Source organism: Caloenas nicobarica, chromosome Z (assembly GCF_036013445.1).
Source record: "Caloenas nicobarica isolate bCalNic1 chromosome Z, bCalNic1.hap1, whole genome shotgun sequence".
NCBI lineage: Eukaryota > Metazoa > Chordata > Aves > Columbiformes > Columbidae > Caloenas > Caloenas nicobarica.
This window is the reverse complement of record NC_088284.1, coordinates 51135490-51156085: the sequence shown is the minus strand read 5'-3', so window position 1 is coordinate 51156085 and position 20596 is coordinate 51135490. Positions and strand designations below refer to the sequence as shown.

Sequence of the window (20596 nt, the reverse complement as noted above, 5' to 3'; positions counted from 1 at the left end):
TTATAATGACTTAAAATTCATGGTCCAAAACCGCAATTACTTTTGCACTAACCTAGCAAAAAGCCAAAAGGATATTCTGCATTTAATAAGGTGACAAGACACTGAAGACCTAGAGACATAAAATGGTATCCTAACAAAGGACTAAACAAAACAACACTGCATATATTGCTGAGAATTATTATAATTAAGGAAGCTAAAATGTCTCTTTAAGCTCTCATGACTCATATTTATAAGATGACTTGAATCTTTTGGATATAAAAATTGTAAAGGTACATTGAAATACATGTAACTGATGCATTGAATATCTTATGATTTTTTTTTTTTCAAGAGCTGGAACAAAATGAGAAAAAACCCCCAATTATTTCCAATAAATAGTGATATATTTTCCAGTTCTTTCTCATTCCCAGACAGTCTTGATTTTGGTTTGATTTAAGATATTTTACAATTTTTAAGTATGTGAATTTAGGATTAATCCTTACTTGAATATGATTCAATTATTACCCCTTTTTTGGTTTTGTGCTTAACTGAAAAACCAATGATTTTATAAATGCTCTTAAACTGCATACAACCTCTTTCAGAAGTACAGGCATACAACAAACTCAGACAAAGGGCTGTACTTGCCAGATGTAAATCTATTTGTCCCTCTCAACAACAGCAAAAGTAAAGATCCCATTTCACCCCTTGTTCTATATTTAGAAAACAGGTACACTTCAACATGAGGCAGCTTAATCCCATTCAAAATGTTAGCAGTTGAAATATCAAGAGCTGTTTGAAAACTGATTTATCATTTAGCCTGCCAGTCTGGTTTTGACAATTTATGCTTTACAATCAATAGACCCTTTTGATTTCCATCAGAACAACATCCATTTTTCCATAGCTCAAGGATTTGATATCAAAGACAGACTTTGGCAGCTTCATTTCTAAAAATAATTAGCAGAACTTTTACACATCACTCACAAAACACTGAAAATATTTGGATGAACTCTGCTTTATATGGTTGTTTATATATTTTTTATCAAATTATTATAATTATTCTTTGACATTTACTTTTAAAAATTGAGAATTTTCAATGGATTTTCACAGTATTACTGAAATTTAACAACTATCATCAGAAATGATGCTTAAAGCTCTTCACATCAAAGGGTTCTGGATTGTGCATGTGTTAAAATTCTCACACTTGTGTCTCTCTTGTTGCAGCTGGGAACACTGGAAGGCTCAGTTGTGGATATTTTTAAATCAATGCCTGATCAATGACCCTAATTATCCACTTAATATTACATCTGCATTTCAAAATTTTATTAGCTATACTTGTAGCATACTGCCCATGCTTGCAGGATTTTCAGCACTGTATATATTTTGTTATATTTGAGAAGTTTTAAAATAAGAGACCATTTCAATTTATCATCAAAAAGTGAATGTTGATAAAGTCAGTAAAAATACTTCTTTTATTACAATACCCAATATTCTTGGACACTATTAAGTAAAACAATTTTTTTTCAGTCTTCAGGTTAGTTTTTCAAAGACTAAACTGTGCATGCAGTAAAAAAACTTCTCTGGCAGAAATTTAAACAGCCTTAACTAAGTCTTTCCTGGAGATTTAGTTACTAGTTTCTTATGACCTTTTTTAAATTTTTTTTAATCGTTTTTCTCAAAAATCTTGGGTAATGGACTCAAAGTTCCATTTTGGATTTCAAACCTTTAAAAGTCTTGAAGATTCCTATTGAATTTTCAGTTTTACTATGTTATTCTGAGAATGACTAATTAGGTCTGAAAACAACAGATAACCTCTCTTGAGATGGATTTGTTAACGTAGCTAACAAATCATATTGTGACAAAGTTTAAAAAGTAGATGAAAATAAAATGCACATTTTGCATGTATAATGCCACTACCTAATATGTATGTCTATTTAAATTATTAATTTTACATCTATCTTTAATGTTTACATCTATCTTTAAGTATTTAATTATTTAAAAAATTAAAAATAAAATTTCATTAATGGATATTTCATTTCTATTCATTTGTGTAGCAAAAGCACGAGTTAAAGTTACCTTCCACCAGTTACTCCTACCTTAGATAGTAGTCATTTTAACACGAGGAGTCTGTTACTTCCCAGAGACATATGTTTCATGACAGTCTAATTTATTTTCAGCTCGTATGCAGTATTTTCTGAAGTGCCTTAGTATAGGATTTTCTGCATCTTTGAGGTATCTAAAGATTTAAATTAGAATGTAGTATAATAAATGTAACGTAATATTATAAAGGTTATGATATTATTTAGCTGAATGACCTTTCTATCTGACACTGAGTGAAATAGTGACTCAGATACTCACGAGATTGCCAATATTTTGTAGGGCTTTAAGACTAACTTAGCCTAGTAATTCTGAGCTCTCCAGCCAGTTGAGCTGGCGTGACAGTACTGTCCCAGTAGGATCATAATACAGAAAAGCACATCTTGTATGCCAGCAAACGGAGCACTAACAGGACAAGGATAAATATTTTAAAGGAGATGGCAAGAGAGATCCTTTGTCAAATTAAAATCTCTGAGCTAAATGTAGGGGTGTCACAGGAAGAATGGTTTATGTTTTTATATTACTTTCCTTTAGAATTGAAAACTAGGATTTCTTAAAAAATTGGAATTTAAGACACTGAAACTCATTTTACACTACAATTGAAATTACTCATAGAATTTCCCACCCTTTTTTAATTTAGGAAATTGTCAAAAATCTTTGATCTTGGCCCATCTAGCAATAGGTGAATAATTTTGAGTGCTTTTGATTTTTCAACAACAACAAAAAAATCCAACCCCACTGCTGCCTCAAACATGCAAGGAAAAAACTGAGGAAAATTGATGTATCAGCATTTTGAACTATTTTTCCACCTCTCAAAATATTAAAGGAGATATTATCTTAAATGATTTATTACTGAAAAGCAGTCTTGGGAGTAAAATTCTGTTGTAACTCTCTAAAATTCATCAAGTTGATTCAAATTTTGCTTAAAATTCAGCTTTTATCTAAGATTTCAAAAATATATTATTTAAAACTATCTAAACCAAAAATATCAATAAGGATAGATCAAGATTTGTATTTTTATTATATTGAGTTTAACAAAGGTGATAGCATACTTGAGTTGTAACAAATTTGCTTTCTGAAGTAAATTTCTATTTGATCTTGCTCTCAACCCATTCAAATTTACTTCTAATAGTATTTGAATATTCTAGTTCTACACAACTAATTATAAAAATTTTTCTCACTTTTTTCTCTTCCCATAGCCCTATTTCAGTAGAAAAACTGTACCAAACCATTTCAATTATAAAATACTCTTATTAAAATTTCCTTCCTTCTGTGCATTTCACCATAATTTGAATTTCCTGTTCCTCAGATGTTATCACACATGAAATAGCTCTGGTTTAACCTTTCGTTATGCTTTGTTATGTTTGAATGAATTTTGACGACAAAATTAGAATTCATTTTCTGTAAATGACTGCATGAATATTCTTAAATTGTCATAAATGTTCATGAATGCACAATGCGCTGTAAATATTTACAAAATCTGTAAATATTTTATCCTATATACTTAGTCTACTTCGGAGTAATCTTTCGTTTTCTTTCTTTCTCTCTTTCTCTTTCTTTCTCTCTTTCTCTCTTTCTCTCTTTCTCTCTTTCTCTCTCTCTTTCTCTCTTTCTCTCTTTCTCTCTTTTCTCTCTCCTTCCTTCCTTCCTTCCTTTCTTCCTTCCTTTCTTCCTTCCTTTCTTTCTTCCTTTCTTCCTTCCTTTCTTTCTTCCTTTCTTTCTTTCTCTCTCTCTTTCTTTCTCTCTTTCTTTCTCTCTTTCCTTCTCTCTTTCTCTCTTTCTCTCTTTCTTTCTTTCCTTCTTTCCTTCTTTCTTTCCTTCTTTCTTTCCTTCTTTCCTTCTTTCTTTCCTTCTTTCCTTCTTTCTTTCCTTCTTTCCTTCTTTCTTTCCTTTCCTTCTTTCTTTCCTTCTCTCTTTCTCTCTTTCTCTCTCTTTCTTTCTCTTTCTTTCTCTCTCTTTCTTTGTCTTACTTTCTCTCTTTCTTTGTCTTTCTTTCTCTCTTTCTTTTTCTTTCTCCCTTTCTCTCTCTCTTTCTCTCTTTCTCTCTCTCTTTCTCTTTCTCTCTTTCTCTCTTTCTCTCTTTCTCTCTCTCTTTCTCCCTTCCTTCCTTCCTTCCTCCGCACCATTCCTTTCCGCACCCCTCCGCACCTTTCCTTTCCGCACCTTTCCTTTCCCTACCTTTTCCCTTCCTTTTCACTCCCTCCCTCCCTCTCCCTCTCTCTCTCCTTTCCTCACTGCCTCCCTCCCTCTCTCCCATCCTCCCTTCCTTTTCTTTTCTTTCTTTCTCCCATACACCCTTTTACACTCACACCACACATACACACATAAACTCAAAACAATGCAAAATAAAACTGACAAAAGACCTTTCTTATTGTGTGAAAAATATTGTTTGTTTCTTTGATATTTTCAATAACTACTGATAGGTAGGAATCATTTATCTAATTTGACCTGCTTCGTGTGAGTGCTCAAAAAATGTTTGATCTATAGTGTTTTATACCAATTAAAAAAAAATGAAGTTTACAGTATCATATTGAATAAACTACCCTTTAAATGTTTTTTGAACTTTAAAAAGTGCAATAAGGTGTATTTGATACACACTGGCTAGGGTAAAGGTTAATGAAAAAGACAAGCTTCATATACACACCAAAAGTAAACAGATTTGGTAGTTGTTAATACATTCAAATTTCCAGGCTGCTTCTGAAAACCTGGGAATATAAGCTGGCAGCACAATTAAAATACACGTCTTTCTTCATCCTCAGGGAAAGACAAAGTTTTAAGGCAGATTTTTTGGTTACTTAAAAACTTTTGTATTCAATTTTCTTCTGTCATATTCTAATCAAGTAGTTGTGTGTGAATACAGGGCAAAATAATCACAGCCAAAAACCTGTCCAACTCATTTAGCTGCCCACATATCTGTGCTTTTCCATGGTTACGTGTACTCTTGTAAGGCAACTTTATTCTGCATTTTTACCTGTAATGTTGCAAAAGTTTGTTAATCCAAAAGAAGTCTCACATTTTGGGGTATAATGCTTCACAGTCCCATTAACAACTCTTTTTTTGTAGGATTGGAATGATGAATGAGAGGACTTTGTGCGTGTTCAACCAGCGTGAAATACTGATCCCCCTGCAGACAAAACTGGAAGAGCCCAACCTCAACAATGATACAACCTTCTTTCTGTCTGGCAGAGGGCTCTTCCACAGATCACAGTTGGGAGATGTCAAGAAACCATTGGTATTTGCAGATAGAACAAACTGCCTGTAGTGCCAAACTTCAGCTGACTAGTCATTGTGAACATTATTGGCAAACTGTGGACAAAAGCACAGCCTTGATGGGCAACGTCAGATATTAGTACTTATAGTTCCTATGATTAGTTCTAGCGGGTATTTTGTTCCTTTCTTTGGGATACCCCATTTCTCTCTATAAAGAAACATATATTACCTAACTCTTGTTTGGGAAAAAACAAAAGAAAAACAAAAAGAACTCTCATTTGAACCAAATTCCTACATTTAAGAGATAAAAGTCCTTAAAAGTTTCTATCTTTCTGTACCACATGGCTTTTTCAGGCTTTTTGCAGAGTGTAACCAGGATATACTTTGTTTTTTCTTGTTTGTTTTTCTTGTAGTTTTTTGGTTGGTTGGTTGTTTTGTTTTGTTTGTTTGGGGGTTGTTTTTTTTTGTTGTTGGTTGTTGGTTTTGTTTCTTTTACCGTCTTGTGGAAAGACACACAAAAAAAAGCACCTCCCCTAAACATTTTTTGTATCACCTATTCACAGTGGTAGAGCTGGCATAGAAAAACGGCCTAGTTTTCCAACTAGCCTTTCAGGATCCAGAATTTTACCACACAGTTCCGTGGTAAAGTATATAGCTATAGGGACAGTAAGAACTTTCTTCTATTTGTACATACAAAAATTTCATTCTTTTTGCTAGAGAACATGCTAATAGTGAATTGCTAATTCAGCTCAACTCCCACATTAGTTTCAGTCACAACTTCATAACATTCATGTTTTCATCTAGAAACTATATAACTCACCCAGTTAAGGCACTTATTTTAATAAGTAAATTGATTACCATATCTCTGCATAACTGCTTTGCCACGATTATTTACCATTTACCAGCCTTCATGTCATTCATGTATTTCATCATAAATTATTTGTGTTTTCTTATAATCAACAAAAGTATGGAACAGAGTTGGCCTTAGAGTTTCCCCTGAACTTCTGTGGATACACCGTTATACAGTAACGATAAATGCTTGTCAGTATCAACCAGCTAGATCTTAATCAATTTAATTTGGACTGTATTGATATTGTGCTACTATTTAAAATTAGAAAGTCATACAACGTTAGGCCCAAAGTCAAATTCCACATATATTAAATCCCTGTATTTAGGTCTACTAACCTCAGATAATTAAAACAGAGTTTCGTAAGTTCTATTTTTCCATTAAAAATATGACTGCTATTAGTGTGTGGGTTTTGTGGGGGTTTGTTTTGTTTTGTTTTATTTTTCCTTAATTCTTGTTATTTTAGGAGTTGGCAGGAGTATTCATTGGCTGTGCTTCAGTATTGAATATTTGCAAAGCTTCAGGAAACCAATGCACCAACAATAATTAAAAGTTTGAAGAACATTTAATAAATATTTCCTAGAGGTTATCACTATCCTTAGCTGTTAATGGACTGAAAAAAACTAATTAGTCATAATGTAGTTCAACCATGTTATCCTTTTCTTTTACAAACAGAACAGAAACATGGTCAGAGTTAGCTGTTTCACTAATCTCTTTCTGCTATTACCATTTTTATTATGTCTTCCTTTAAACTCTATACTGTACCTGTTTTAAGCTGTAACTTTCTCTCCCCAATCCCTTTACCTTTTCCTATTAATTTTCTACATTTAGTAAATATAAAGATGTATGGTTAAAGAACTTCTCCCCTCTTCAGTGAAACCACTCATATTCCTGATAATTTTTTTGCTAACTTGTACCTTTTCTTTGCCATTTGAAAGAGTGTAGGTTTATATATGGATTTGTTTTATTTATTTACTAATGAATGTCAAAAATTTGATTTCTCAGTAATGTGTGTAAAAACACTGTACTTTTTCCTTTCTAAATTGTGTTCATTTTTCCCTAATTTTGGCATTTTAATAACCAAATATATTATTGGACTGGGATTGTAATCTGCTTGCCTAAGTTAAATGTTAGGTCACAATCACTCCCGAATACTATCTTTGGTTAAATGAATGATTCAGTTTTCTTCAGAATATTATCTACACTAAAGGCAAACCGTTTATAATTATCAGAGGATTTATTCTGAAATGGTAACTATGTGTTCATTGCTTTCGTGAGATCACTGACAACACAGCAATCCAAGTCATTTTCTCCTAATAACAGATCTTTTTGACAGTCCATATAGTTTAACAATTGTTTCTTGTGTGACTAAACCCATCTGTTTATAACCGTGTATGTATAATGACTTGCTTTGTTCCTCTCAAATAAAAATTTCATGCATATGTACCTGCAAATATAGTCAGGTTTTCAGTTGAAAATTCACAGGAAAGAATTGAATACAGATTCAGAACAGAAATGGTATGCATTCTATAATGAGTACTGAGTCTCTACTTTCAACCCCAAATATATATATGTGTGTGTGTGTTAAGGCTAATTTATTTGAGATTAATTTATTGGAGGCAAATTTTTCATCTCACCTCATCTACACAGTTCTATAGAATTATGACTGAATGAACAAAAATATACCTAGCCAAAGAGTCTGGTCATAAGCTATTAAACTAACAAAATATTTGAACATGAAAAATAAGTAAGACATTCAAATCCATACTTTGTTGTGTACTGTGAACCTGAGGTACACAGAATAAGAAGGCAGAGACATAGCAATCTTCTAATTAGGCAGTCTGCTGCTTTGTATCTACATGAGATGGACATATACCAGACATAAAGGTATGAGAATTTATAATGTGCACATACACTATAGGGCAATGTGAATGAAATGATAAATCTAAAAAAAATGCCTGCTAACAGGTCACAACTTCATACCACAAGAAAAGAGCCAAATGGAAAAAAGTTTTTAAATGTACATTTTTGGCAAGATCAATGTACTGTTTGATGACAAATCATGTTAGCTAAGATTCTAAGAGCACATATTACTTCAAATTAAGGCAAGTCCTTCCAAAATACCTACTTCTCTTTATTATCATCATTCAAACCAGAAGTTCATGCTTATCAAATTTGCACACTAGTATAATGAAATAGATTGGGATATTCCTTCTTCACTGTAGAGTTTCTGACTATTGGTACCTAGCAAATGTTTCAGTAAACCATGAATATCCAAGAATGGAAATGGTTTTGGCAGTGCAATGTATTCTTAAGGTTCAATTAACATACTTACATACTTTAAATTGCATACAATTATATACATTGATATAAATTATAATAATTAAATATATTAGTAGAGCTGGCTGTATTTGAATAGCTGTAAATAACCGGCATAGTTTACACTATCTGTATTAACACTGAATTTTTAAGATTAGATTTTTACCTAAGACATAGTATTTTAGAGAGATCTCCCAGGACTGCACTTTTGAATCAGTTTAGTTTTTGCTTCCTCATGGGTAATAATTAATCAGAAGTTGGTGTCCACAGAAACTCCTTCTTCCATAAACCAGCATAGCACCTCCAGCCACTGCATGCTCATGTTGTCACACAGCTTACCAATAGGTGGGACACTGAGCATCATAACTTCCTAGAACTTAAACTACACTGTGGATCATGGTTTTGGTTTACAAACACCAGACAAAGTTGATTTGAAACAGTAGCATACGCTCTTGGATATCTAAACTGACTTCTTTTCAACCCAGAGCTTAGCTGTTTGCAAGGCCATAGTTTCAAAACAGAGTATTATTTTAGGTATGTCAACAAGTGGGATTTTGTTTACCAGTAACATCATATTGCCACATTTTAATAAAATCCTTCCTAAATATACTAATTCCTCCTCAGCATTAGCACGGTGATGTTAAGAGCAAGAACCTTTCTAGAATATTGGGTAAAAAAAGAAGAAAAAGTTTCTGTTAAGTGTGTTAGTGACAGGAATGACTGAGCTCCTGGATATTTGCCTAATGAGCCTAATAGTTGAGATTTCTCAGTATTTCAAAATTAATTTTTATCTTTTTAATGGACTTACATGTATTTTTTAACATGACGTTTGAACATAATTACTTATTACAAATAGACCACAAACAAAGCACAAAATCTAATATGATATGTCTTGAGAGATTAAATTCTTTTTGACAGATTTTACATAATATAACAGATACTGTCAAAAAGCTTCACAATAGACGTCCTTCACACAGAAAGCAAAATAAAACTGTTATCATTAGGAACAGAAAACACACGTTTACACTAATTAGAATAAATTCATAATTTCTCATTCCTTCAGTATCCATGACACAAATATTTGAGTTACCACTAAACTTCAGCTAAAATGGGTAACCTCCACATCAGAAAAGATAAAAATAATGATGTTATCAAAGTTTAACTGCATTTAACAAAAAGTGTCCCTTAATTGACCAAAAAGAGTGAAGATATATGTTTAATTACTACATCAAAGAAAATTAGAAATTATACAGAGATTTCAGAAGATTTATGTAGTGGTATAATATAAATAACAACCTAACAGAAAATTTCCTTCATTTTAGTAAAAATTTGGACCATATGCCAGTTATGTAGTTTGCCACAGTGTCAGTGAATAAGCATAATAAAATACTAGACTCAATGAAGAAATAAAATTACAATAACCAAGACTTTAAATTGCCAGGGAAAAAATAAAACAATTTCTCAAAAATATTTCCTTAACACTTGGTCCTGTGTTTCCAAATAGAATCTGCACTTGTCCTTATTTTCTTAGAGAGGGACATAAAATGACAGTGATATGTTTCCACTTCTTCTATTTGTTCTCTAAGAGAAAGTATATTATTTATGTCATTATTATCTTATTAAGAAACAAAATGAATTTAAATTTTGTTTTAGGAGTACACGCAAATATATCTCCAAAGCTGTCTACATCTTATGCTGGAAAATCACATGAAGATTTTGGTTTCAGTCAGGATGACTCCTTTGCACTAAAACCAGTAAAATGTTCACAAGTGTCTGAACATATAATTTTTACCACAAAAAAACTTAGTGTACATGGCAAAGTTGATTCTGTGAGACTGTTTTACCTGTCCAGTCTCCTTAAAACAAATGTAACGCTCTTTAGCTCAAATAACCCAGAATATGTTTACTATGTGACCTTTAAACATTGTGCACAGGTACAAAAATGCTCAAAAAAACCATGTAAAAATAGATAACATGAATCAACCAATAAAAGCACTCACCCTCTCTCCTATTAAGCCTTGCAAATCCAGGGCTGTGACTACTAGACAGCTCTGATGAACTGCTGAATGATGACTGAGGCAAAGCAGACACCAACTGATCATCACAATTATCTGCCAGAGAAAAATAGCACATTCATGTTAACATGATAAACACCATTTACTGGAACTGTAACCAAAGAGACTGCTAGAAAAATATTTGAATCAACCTTATATCTGAGAGCAGTATATCTCTAAATATTTCCTCTTGCTTTGTTATATGTAAAGGTATCAGTACTGAAGCAGCTTTTTTTTTTCTTTACCCGATGTTTCATGAGACTACCAGGGTATAATTTGTTACATTCTTCAAACGGCTGTGCTTGCCCACTTCTTATGTAACTTTCATGCTGATAAATGGCTCACAGCTCACTATCATTTGCATGAATAGCAAATGACACCTTCTAGTCCTGGTTGTAGCTTCATGCTACAACCTTGGCACATGATCTTTATTTTCTTTAAACCTGATGCCAGGACAGCTCTGTGAAAACGCATTTAATGTGCAATCACATTAAAGAGAGATATTTTTTAAAAACAAAATAAAACCAAACCAAACCAAACAACAACAAACCAAAAAAAACCCCACAACCAAACCAGCACAACTCATTCCTTTCAAGCACTGTAAGAATGACAAAATGGAAAATCTTTTGCTTTGTAAATGGTATGCGTGTTTGATAAAAACACAGCACAAAATCATTACCATGAAGTTATTAGTATACAAGCCCTAACATCATACAGAATGAAACCTGAGTGTTTCAGAAAAAGGACACTTAACTGCAGTTCACAATCAATGGTGCATAACCAAGCAAATGCTAATCAATAATTTGGATGTTAAATGCCTCTCCAGCTCAATTACTATACTGGGCATGTGTTCATTCTCCATTTAAATTTGAAAAATATAAATTGAGATCCAATATCTGTTCTAGTTTTAGCTGACAAAAAGACTGAATTTAGAAAAACTATAAGCAAGTCTTTCCATAGCTATACTGTGCTGGTATCTGTTGTTTAGAAAATGAGGGGAAATCATGTAAACTATTAGTCTTTATGAAATGGTTCTTTTTAGGATAAACACATTCACTGAATGCAAATGATAAGTCACAGGTAAATTGCCTTCTACGCTTCTCTTTTTCTACCAGATTTCCACTATCAAAATCACGACTATTAATTAATACAAAATCTTTTCCTGACTCAGTGATAATTAAGTGTTTCTGCTGAATAACGTTTCTAATTAGCAGCAAGACTTTTATACGAATGCCTCAAAGAGTTTTTTTTATCACCTTCAAAAATTTTTTTAAAAGCTAGTTCATTTGGTTCTTTAAGCAAAACTCTTCCCAAAGTGAAGGCTTCATATTAACCATGACTGCTTCATGTAGAAGTTCTCTAAAATCTCACAAATAATAACCAGTCACTACAAACAAGAGGATATATTTTGTGTTCATTATAAGCTCATGTGTACCATACTCCAACAAGTTTGGAGTACCTCACTCATGTGAAAGGAAAAAATAAAATTATAATTTACTTTCATAAGTTTTTTTCCCGCTCTAGGCTTCTATAATACAAATTACAAAATTTTATAACTACCTTTTATTGTCTAACCGCAAGCTCATTTTTCACTTCATTATGCACAGATTAGATTTAGAATAATGAAACAGGATGGGACAAATTGTCTACTTGTAAGAACAGAAGAAGAAAAAAGGTGTAGGGGATCTGGTGGCATTAACAGAGACATGGTGGGACAGCTCACATGACTGGAATGTGGTCATGGATGGCTATGTCCTTTTCAGGAAAGACAGGCCAGCCAAGCGTGGTGGTGGAGTTGCTCTTTACGTGAGAGAGCAACTACAATGTATAGAGTACTGTCCAGGTGTGGTTGAGGAGCAAGTTGAGAGTCTGTGGGTGAGAATTAAGGGGCAGGCTGGCAGGGGTGACACTGTTGTGGGAGTCTATTACAGGCCACCAGATCAGGGTGAGGATGTTGATGAGGCCTTCTACGGGCAGCTGAGCGTGGCCTCACAGTCACAGGCTCTGGTTGTTATGGGGGATTTTAACTACCCTGATGTTTGCTGGAAGGACTACTCAGCCAGCCAGCCTCAGTCTAGGAGGTTCCTCCAGTGCATTGACGATAACTTTCTGATACAAATGGTGGAGGAGCCGACTAGGAGAGGTGCGCTGCTGGATCTCGTCCTCGCTAACAAGGAGGGTCTGGTCAAAGCAGTAAAGGTGGGGGGCTGCCTTGGTTGCAGTGACCATGAGATGGTGGAGTTCAGAATCTCCTGTGGTGGGAGCAGAATACCGAGCAGAATTGCAACCCTGGACTTCAGCAGGGTCAACTTTGGCCTTTTCAAACAATTGCTGGAGGAAATCCCATGGGCAAGGCTGCTTGAAGGTAAAGGGGCCCAAGATAGTTGGTTAACATTCAGGGACTGCTTCTACCAAGCTCAAAATCAGTTCATCCCGACGTGCAGGAAGTCAAGGAAGGGAGCCAGGAGACCTGCGTGGTTAAACAGGGAACTGCTGGGCAAACTCAAGTGGAAGAGGAAGGTTTACAAGTCATGGAAGGAGGGGCTGGCCACTTGGGAAGAATATAAGGCTGTTGTTAGAGGATGTAGAGAGGCAGCTAGGAAAGCTAAGGCCTCCTTAGAGTTAAACCTGGCGAGAGGGGTCAAGGACAACAGGAAGAGCTTCTTCAAATACATGGCAGATAAAACTAACACCAGAGGCAATGTAGGCCCACTGATGAACGGGGTGGGTGCTCTGGTGACAGAAGATACAGAGAAGGCAGAATTACTGAATGTGTCTGTCTTTGTGTCTGTCTACTCTGCCAGAGGCTGTCCTGAGGAGCCCCGTACCCCTGAGGCCCCAGAGGAAGGCAGGGCAATGGAGGAGTTTGCCTCAGTTGATGAGGACTGGGTTAGGGACCAGTTAAGCAATCTGGACATCCATAAATCCATGGGTCCAGATGGGATGCACCCGCGGGTGCTGAGGGAGCTGGCTGAAGTCATTGCTGGACCGCTCTCCATCATCTTTGCCAAGTCTTGGGAAATGGGAGAGGTGCCTGAGGACTGGAGGAAAGCAAATGTCGCTCCGGTCTTCAAAAAGGGCAAGAAGGAGGACCCGGGCAACTATAGACTGGTCAGCCTCACCTCCATCCCTGGGAAAGTGATGGAACACCTTATCCTTGGTGCCATCTTAAGACATATCAAGGATAAGAGGGTCATCAGGGACAGTCAACATGGCTTCACCAAGGGGAAGTCGTGTTTGACCAACCTCATAGCCTTTTATGAAGACGTAACAAGGTGGATTGACGATGGCAGAGCAGTGGATGTGGTCTACGTTGACTTCAGCAAAGCATTTGACACCGTCCCCCACTGCATCCTCACAGCAAAACTGAGGAAGTGTGGACTGGATGATCGGGTAGTGAGGTGGACCACAAACTGGCTGAAGGAGAGAAGCCAGAGAGTCGTGGTCAATGGGGCGGAGTCTGGTTGGAGGCCTGTATCTAGTGGAGTGCCTCAAGGGTCAGTTCTGGGACCAATACTGTTCAATATATTCATCAATGACTTGCATGAGGGAATTGAGTGCACTATCAGCAAGTTTGCTGATGACACCAAGCTGGGAGGAGTGGCTGACACGCCAGAGGGCTGTGCTGCCATCCAGCGAGATCTGAACAGGCTAGAGAGTTGGGCGGGGAAAAATTTAATGAAATATAACACGGGAAAATGTAGAGTCTTGCATCTGGGCAGGAACAACCCCAGGTTCCAGTACAGGTTGGGGAATGACCTATTAGAGAGCAGTGTAGGGGAAAGGGACCTGGGGGTCCTGGTGGACAGCAGGATGACCATGAGCCAGCACTGTGCCCTTGTGGCCAAGAAGGCCAATGGCATCCTGGGGTGTATTAGAAGGGGGGTGGTTAGCAGGTCGAGAGAGGTTTTCCTTCCCCTCTACTCTGCCCTGGGGAGACCTCATCTGGAATATTGTGTCCAGTTCTGGGCCCCTCAGTTCAAGAAGGACAGGGAACTGCTGGAGAGAGCCCAGCGCAGGGCCACAGAGATGATTAAGGGAGTGGAGCATCTCCCTTATGAGGAAAGGCTGAGGGAGCTGGGTCTCTTTAGCTTGGAGAAGAGGAGACTGAGGGGTGACCTTATCAATGTTTATAAATATATAAAGGGTGGGTGTCACGAGGATGGAGCCAGGTTCTTCTCGGTGACAACCAATGATAAGACAAGGGGTAATGGGTTCAAGCTGGAACACAAGAGGTTCCACTTAAATGTGAGAAGAAACTTCTTCTCAGTGAGGGTGACAGAACACTGGAACAGGCTGCCCAGGGAGGTTGTGGATTCTCCTTCTCTGGAGGCATTCAAAACCCCCCTGGACGCCTTCCTGTGTAACCTCACCTAGGTGTTCCTGCTCCGGCAGGGGGATTGGACTAGATGATCTTTTGAGGTCCCTTCCAATCCCTAACATTCTGTGATTCTGCGATTCTGTGAAACTAGAGTATATCTTATAAGCAAATGCATTTCACTGGTAAGTCTTAGAAAAGGATCTCATTAGTGAAAGGTTTCTTTACAGCACAGAAAATAAAGAGAATGTCTTAGTCATAAACTACACCAGAAAGAGAAGAGTATGATGCTGCTGTGTTTCACACAGAGAGCTACTTACACTGCTGATGCAAGGGAACACTTCAAGTGCCACTAATCCTTTTTCTGCTCTCAAAGACTACATCATTAGACTAGGTACCAACTAGAGAACTAAGAGGAGAGAACAGAGAGGAATTTTCCCCCCTATCTGTCGATGTGATGTAGAATCACAGAATTGCAGAATGGTTTCAGTTGGAAAAAACCTTTAAGGGTCATGTAGTCCAACCCCCCTGCAAAAAGCAGGGACATCTTCAACTAGACCAGGTTGCTCGAAGGCCCATCTAGCCTGATCTTGAATGTTTCCAGGGACAGGGTATCCACCACCTCTGCAAAACCTGTTCACGTATTTCACCACCCTCAATGTAAAAGGCTTCTTCCTCATGTCTAGCCTAAATCTACTCTCTTTCAGTTTAATACAATTAAACCTTGTCCTATTGCAGCAGGGTCGATTAAAAAGTCTGTCCCTATCTTTTTTTGTAAGCCTCCTTTAAGTACTGAAAGGCCACAAGAAGGTGTCCCCAGAGCCTTCTTTTCTCCAGGCTGAACAACCACAACTCCCTCTGCTTTTCTTCATAGGAGAGGTGTTCCATCTTTCATTTTTGTGGCCATCCTCTGGATCCTCTCCAACAGGTCCATGTCTTTCCTGTACTGAGGACTCCAGAATTCAATGCAATAGAACTTCTCATCTCTTTCATATGACTCACATTTTCAACTTTACTCTTCTGGTGAAGGCTGGCATGTGTTATGAAATCAAACACCAGCAATACAACCATGTGATTAATACTTAAAAGCACTAGCAGATAAACAACAGATGCAATATTTTTACAACATCCTTGGGTCTGTCTAAGTCTTCACCACTTCTTAATTCAGAAGGAAAAACAAAGCAAACCCAAAATTTCCACTGGACGGATGAGATAGCTGTCTTCATATTATTCACTTCTGCTGACTACACTTCTTACGTTTTTTCCTCCTAATGTACAAGATAGAAAGAAATCAAGAGTAATGCATTTTTCTGCCTAAGTGGTCTAATACCTGTATTTCTGTGAAACTCATATATTGCTTTCAGATATTCCCAGGAGAACTCATTGAGCACCTATATAGTATTTATCCTATAATAATTTATTTCAGTCTCAATTTATAATAGGAAGGTACATAAACAGTTGAACATGTACAAGATGTTATCAAAAATCCAACACTGCAGGTCTTTTTTTTTTTTTTTTGCCTTTACACAGTAATGATTAAAGAGAAGTGAGGAATGTATCACAGATATACTCTGAATAATATTTTACAACAGCTGCTGTGTTTTATTTCAGGAAAATAACTTCATATCAACTTAATTTTATTGCTTAGCACATGTTGCTTAAAATATGTTCTTGTTGCAGCTTACGATGTGCAACACAATTCAAAATTTAGTAAGATTCCAGAATTAAATCCAAAACGCTTTGTAGAAATTGACAGGAACCAGATGGTCAGTATTGACTTGTTTCTTATATTTAATAAAAGCAAATGAAAACATAATCTGTACAGCATGACAATTCTACATGGTTTCACTACAGTGGAAGACATGCAAATACTGAATCCAGTGTTTTCCCACATGAAACTGTGAGTTCTCTTCAACACCCTTTCTTGGTACAGACATCAATGTTGAAGATGCTTTACGTCTTTCCAAGGATACTTCACATAGCCCCTCCAGGCTAAATGAATACTTAAACAGTCCATTCTTACGTAAGTGTTTAAACAAAGAATTTTAGTTATAAGCTATGCATCATATAGCTTATATTACATTTTTTTTTCCTTTTTAAAAAATAGCTAAGAATACCAGAATATGTATTTAATTGCATGATGCTGCTATAGAGACCTTTTGGTGAATCAAATCAAACTCAGGCCTATAGAATCCTTGTACAGCAACTGTACAATGAGAAGAGTATGGAATACCTGTGAAACGCTAGGGTTGGCTAATACAGTACAGTGACATGAGCTATAACAGTTGCTATTTAAAAACAATGTCTGAAATTAGTCATATTCAATAGGACAGAAAGGCATTACTCTGGGAATAAGAGGTGAAAAGCTGAAGTGCAACTGGTAAAAAAAAGAAATTAAAAAACCCAAACAAAAACGCAAGAATGTGCACATGGGAGGAAGGATATATAAACAAAAATATATTACCTGTTTCATCACCAAATGAAAAAAGTTATTCAAGTTAGATAAGGCACACCTTTCTATATACCATAATTCCAGTGCAGATTTAATCAAATTTATAAAGAAACTGAGGCATTTTATAGGAAGAAAACTATAAGTGTTGCATGTAAAAAGTATGCCTATCATTCTCTTCCAACTTCAAATACTATCTCATTATGCAAATTCAGAGTAAACCAAGAAATTATTCATGCAGTGGTACCATAATTTACATAGATCATGCCATATGATCCAAACCAGATGGAGTTCAAATTGGATATCATGTAGTAAAGCAGTTTGCACAGTAGTGTTTATAACACTATAGTTGATCAAATGAATTTTGTGCCTTCGATCAAAGCAGCAACTTGCTAAAATAAAAATAGTAATAGAAATAGAATGGTGGGACAATCTGAGGTTTATTTCTTCAGGATGCATAAGTGTATATTTTCATTTCCATGCAGTGATGAAAAAACAAAGTCATTTACAGGCAGAAATCTTTTTTTTAATTTTGCAACTTCCAGAATACATGACACTGATTTTAGTTTCAATGTAACAGGCAGGCTGCTGTTTGTCATCTAAATTTTCAGCTTTGTCCATAGTATAGACTCACAAATTTTCATGCATTTGTAAAAGAGAAAATTTACTCTGAATAAGCAAATGTCAGAGTTCAGTATTTAGTTACTATAAATTGACATTCAGTAAGTACTCTGTTCATAATTATCTAAAAAGTACATGTTCTGTATTGGGACATTCCCTTTATTCAAGACATATCTTAATTCAAACTAAAACGTCCTAACACAAGAGCATACACAAACTAACATATTACAATTTCACTTATTTAATTTTAAATGAAATTAATACCAGCTATTATATTGTTCTATACACATCTTCCTTAAAATTTTGTTTACTCAAAACTTTCTCAACCGACAAGAACTACCAATTTCTTAAGAAACTATTGAACTTCTGGTAAACCAGGACATAAGTAGCAAAGAAAGAAAAAATATCATAATGAGTGACTTCCATAAAAAATCTATGAAGTTCTTCAGCTTTATCAATTAATCAAGGAAAATATTGTGTCTAATGAGCAGAGTAAAACCAACAAAAATAAATCAAAACCAGTTTAGCAATCTTTCCTCAACTGGGGAAAAATAAACACCTAATCATCAGACAAGTAGACTAGCTAGGGAAAACTGGAAATTCAGTTTTAGTGGAACAAAATAGAAGAAATAGTAACTCCGAGAGTCTCTAAGAAGTTTATTAATCTTCGTCTTTCCCATCCAGGTGAAATTGCAATGCTGAGGAAGGATCAACTTTGCTGCCATTAATACATCCTGATTTGAATAAATGAATATCTGTGACCAAAAACTTCATGAAAAGCAGTGAGGCTCTTAAAAATGAGAGACATATATTGTATCAACAGGACTGGTACTTGCTAAAACCTCAAAAAAAGGTGTCACAAAATCTACCCTCGAATAGGTGCTTTTTAAATCTATGATTCAGTCATGTGGACTTCCAAGTGTTCCTTCTCCTATTACTGCAAAGACCAAATATGCTCAAGCCTATGTACTGTTTTCAACAGAATATATGTAATTTACCCTAGGAGTGAGCACATATCTCACTTTACTTAATAGAGCCTTTAAATATGTTAATTGTAGTAATTTAGTCTTCAGTCAATGCGCCAGCTTGTAATTAGTTTCAAAAGATTCATTGAATTCAATGAGATTCATGTGACGTAGATAAAAAGACATGTGCCCCTCTCCTTTTGCTGAGAGGTATCGAACATTATGCTGATCCTTATTATGTGAACACTTCATCAGTGAGGATAAGAGAAATTAGAAGTCAGGTTGATAAGATTTACAGACAATTAGATCAGGTTAGTTTCAGGCCTTCTAGCTACACAATATGCAGTGTCACAATATGCAATGTCACTTAATCGTAAGAAACCAGCCCATGTTTGCTTCTGCTGCTATGTGCTTCCCCTTGAACTTGTTTCCCGACCAAGGATAAGCCAATTTTGTTCAGAGGATAAAAACTTCTTCATATTTGGTTTATTGATGCCTGTCTGTAGTTAAGAGTTTAAAAACAACGAACTGGAAAAGTTGCACTGTTTCATGCATGCCTCTGTGAGCACCTTGAAGCAGTTCTTAGTCACTAGTGTTGCCCTTTTCATTCCTCAGTTCATTTTATGGAATATTTTTAGGTATTTCCACATATTCCTTTTTGAACTGCATATAGGAGCCATAGAAGCTGACAGTCCTTTGCTTTGCTTAGGTTTTGTAGCCCTTTTCGGTTGCATACTACTTTGAAAAAGTTCAAGTTTAAATTTTTTTGGTGATTGGCCCAGGCTAATTTTGTATGTTTGTTTGTTTAAACACAAGTTTTTATCAGCAGATTTCAGCTATTTCTTAGAGGAAGGTGGAGAGAGAAGAAGGGGAGCTGGTTGTCCAAGATTAAAAAAGAAAAAAAAAATACACATATTACACATAATGCCACATATTTCTTATAAAAGAGAGTCAAACATTCTAAAACATCAGTAAAATCTGAAATTTGTGGGATCTTATGGGCCTTTTCTTAGTTGTATAAACTCAAACTAATATTGTTTGTTTAATATTTCTACTATTAAAACACCTTTCATTGTGTATTTTTTTGCCACTGAGTTTTGGTGAACATCTTGCCTCAGAATAAAGGTTGAAAAAGATTTTGATATTAAAATGTAGTAATATCCTAAATGCTAATAACAATGATCTTATGAATAAAATGTCTCATACAGTAAGTGTAATGGATTTTTTCTGTGAAAAGCAGTGAAATACTAATGTAATTTGTAATGTAAGCTGAAATTATCTTATGTATGAATGATAGTAAAATGACAAGATATTTACAGAGAATAAAGCAGAAATTATAGATAATAAAGGAACTAAAAAAGTTACTTAAAATTTATAAATTAAATATTTTATAGTGATCAAGGAGAGAAAACTTTTATTTTCAGCATTCATGTGCAATATCTGAAAACTAATTTTGTAACAGCAGGAATAGTCCTTTGTCATGAAATATATTCTACGTTTCCTTACTGGTTTATCACATTTTATTACACTATTTTTTTTTTTTTTCTTCCCAGCTGGGATAACAGAAACAGAGAAACACAGTTTAGTAAACTTTTCTTGATATCAATAAAAGCAAAGTTGGAGTACTTCCAATTCCCATTATAGTAGTATGTAGAAACCATTTTTCTTTATCCTAAACTATTACAGCAAATGACGACAGAATTCACACAAAAGGGGGACGGGTTTTTTGGTTTGTTTGTTCCA

General features: G+C 35.5%; 1 protein-coding gene across 1 annotated transcript in view; it reads right to left on the bottom strand.

Annotated features, from left to right (window-relative positions):
* CNTNAP4 (contactin associated protein family member 4) overlaps window positions 1-16284 on the bottom strand; it is a 206087-nt gene extending 189803 nt beyond the window's left edge. Inside the window, exons 1-2 of the mRNA XM_065655702.1 lie at window positions 16275-16284; window positions 10447-10557 (exon numbers count right to left, since the gene is read on the bottom strand). Coding sequence (XP_065511774.1) covers window positions 10447-10557; window positions 16275-16284 — 121 coding nt within the window. The remainder of the gene's footprint in view (window positions 1-10446; window positions 10558-16274) is intronic.
* Between the last annotated feature and the right edge of the window lie 4312 nt (window positions 16285-20596).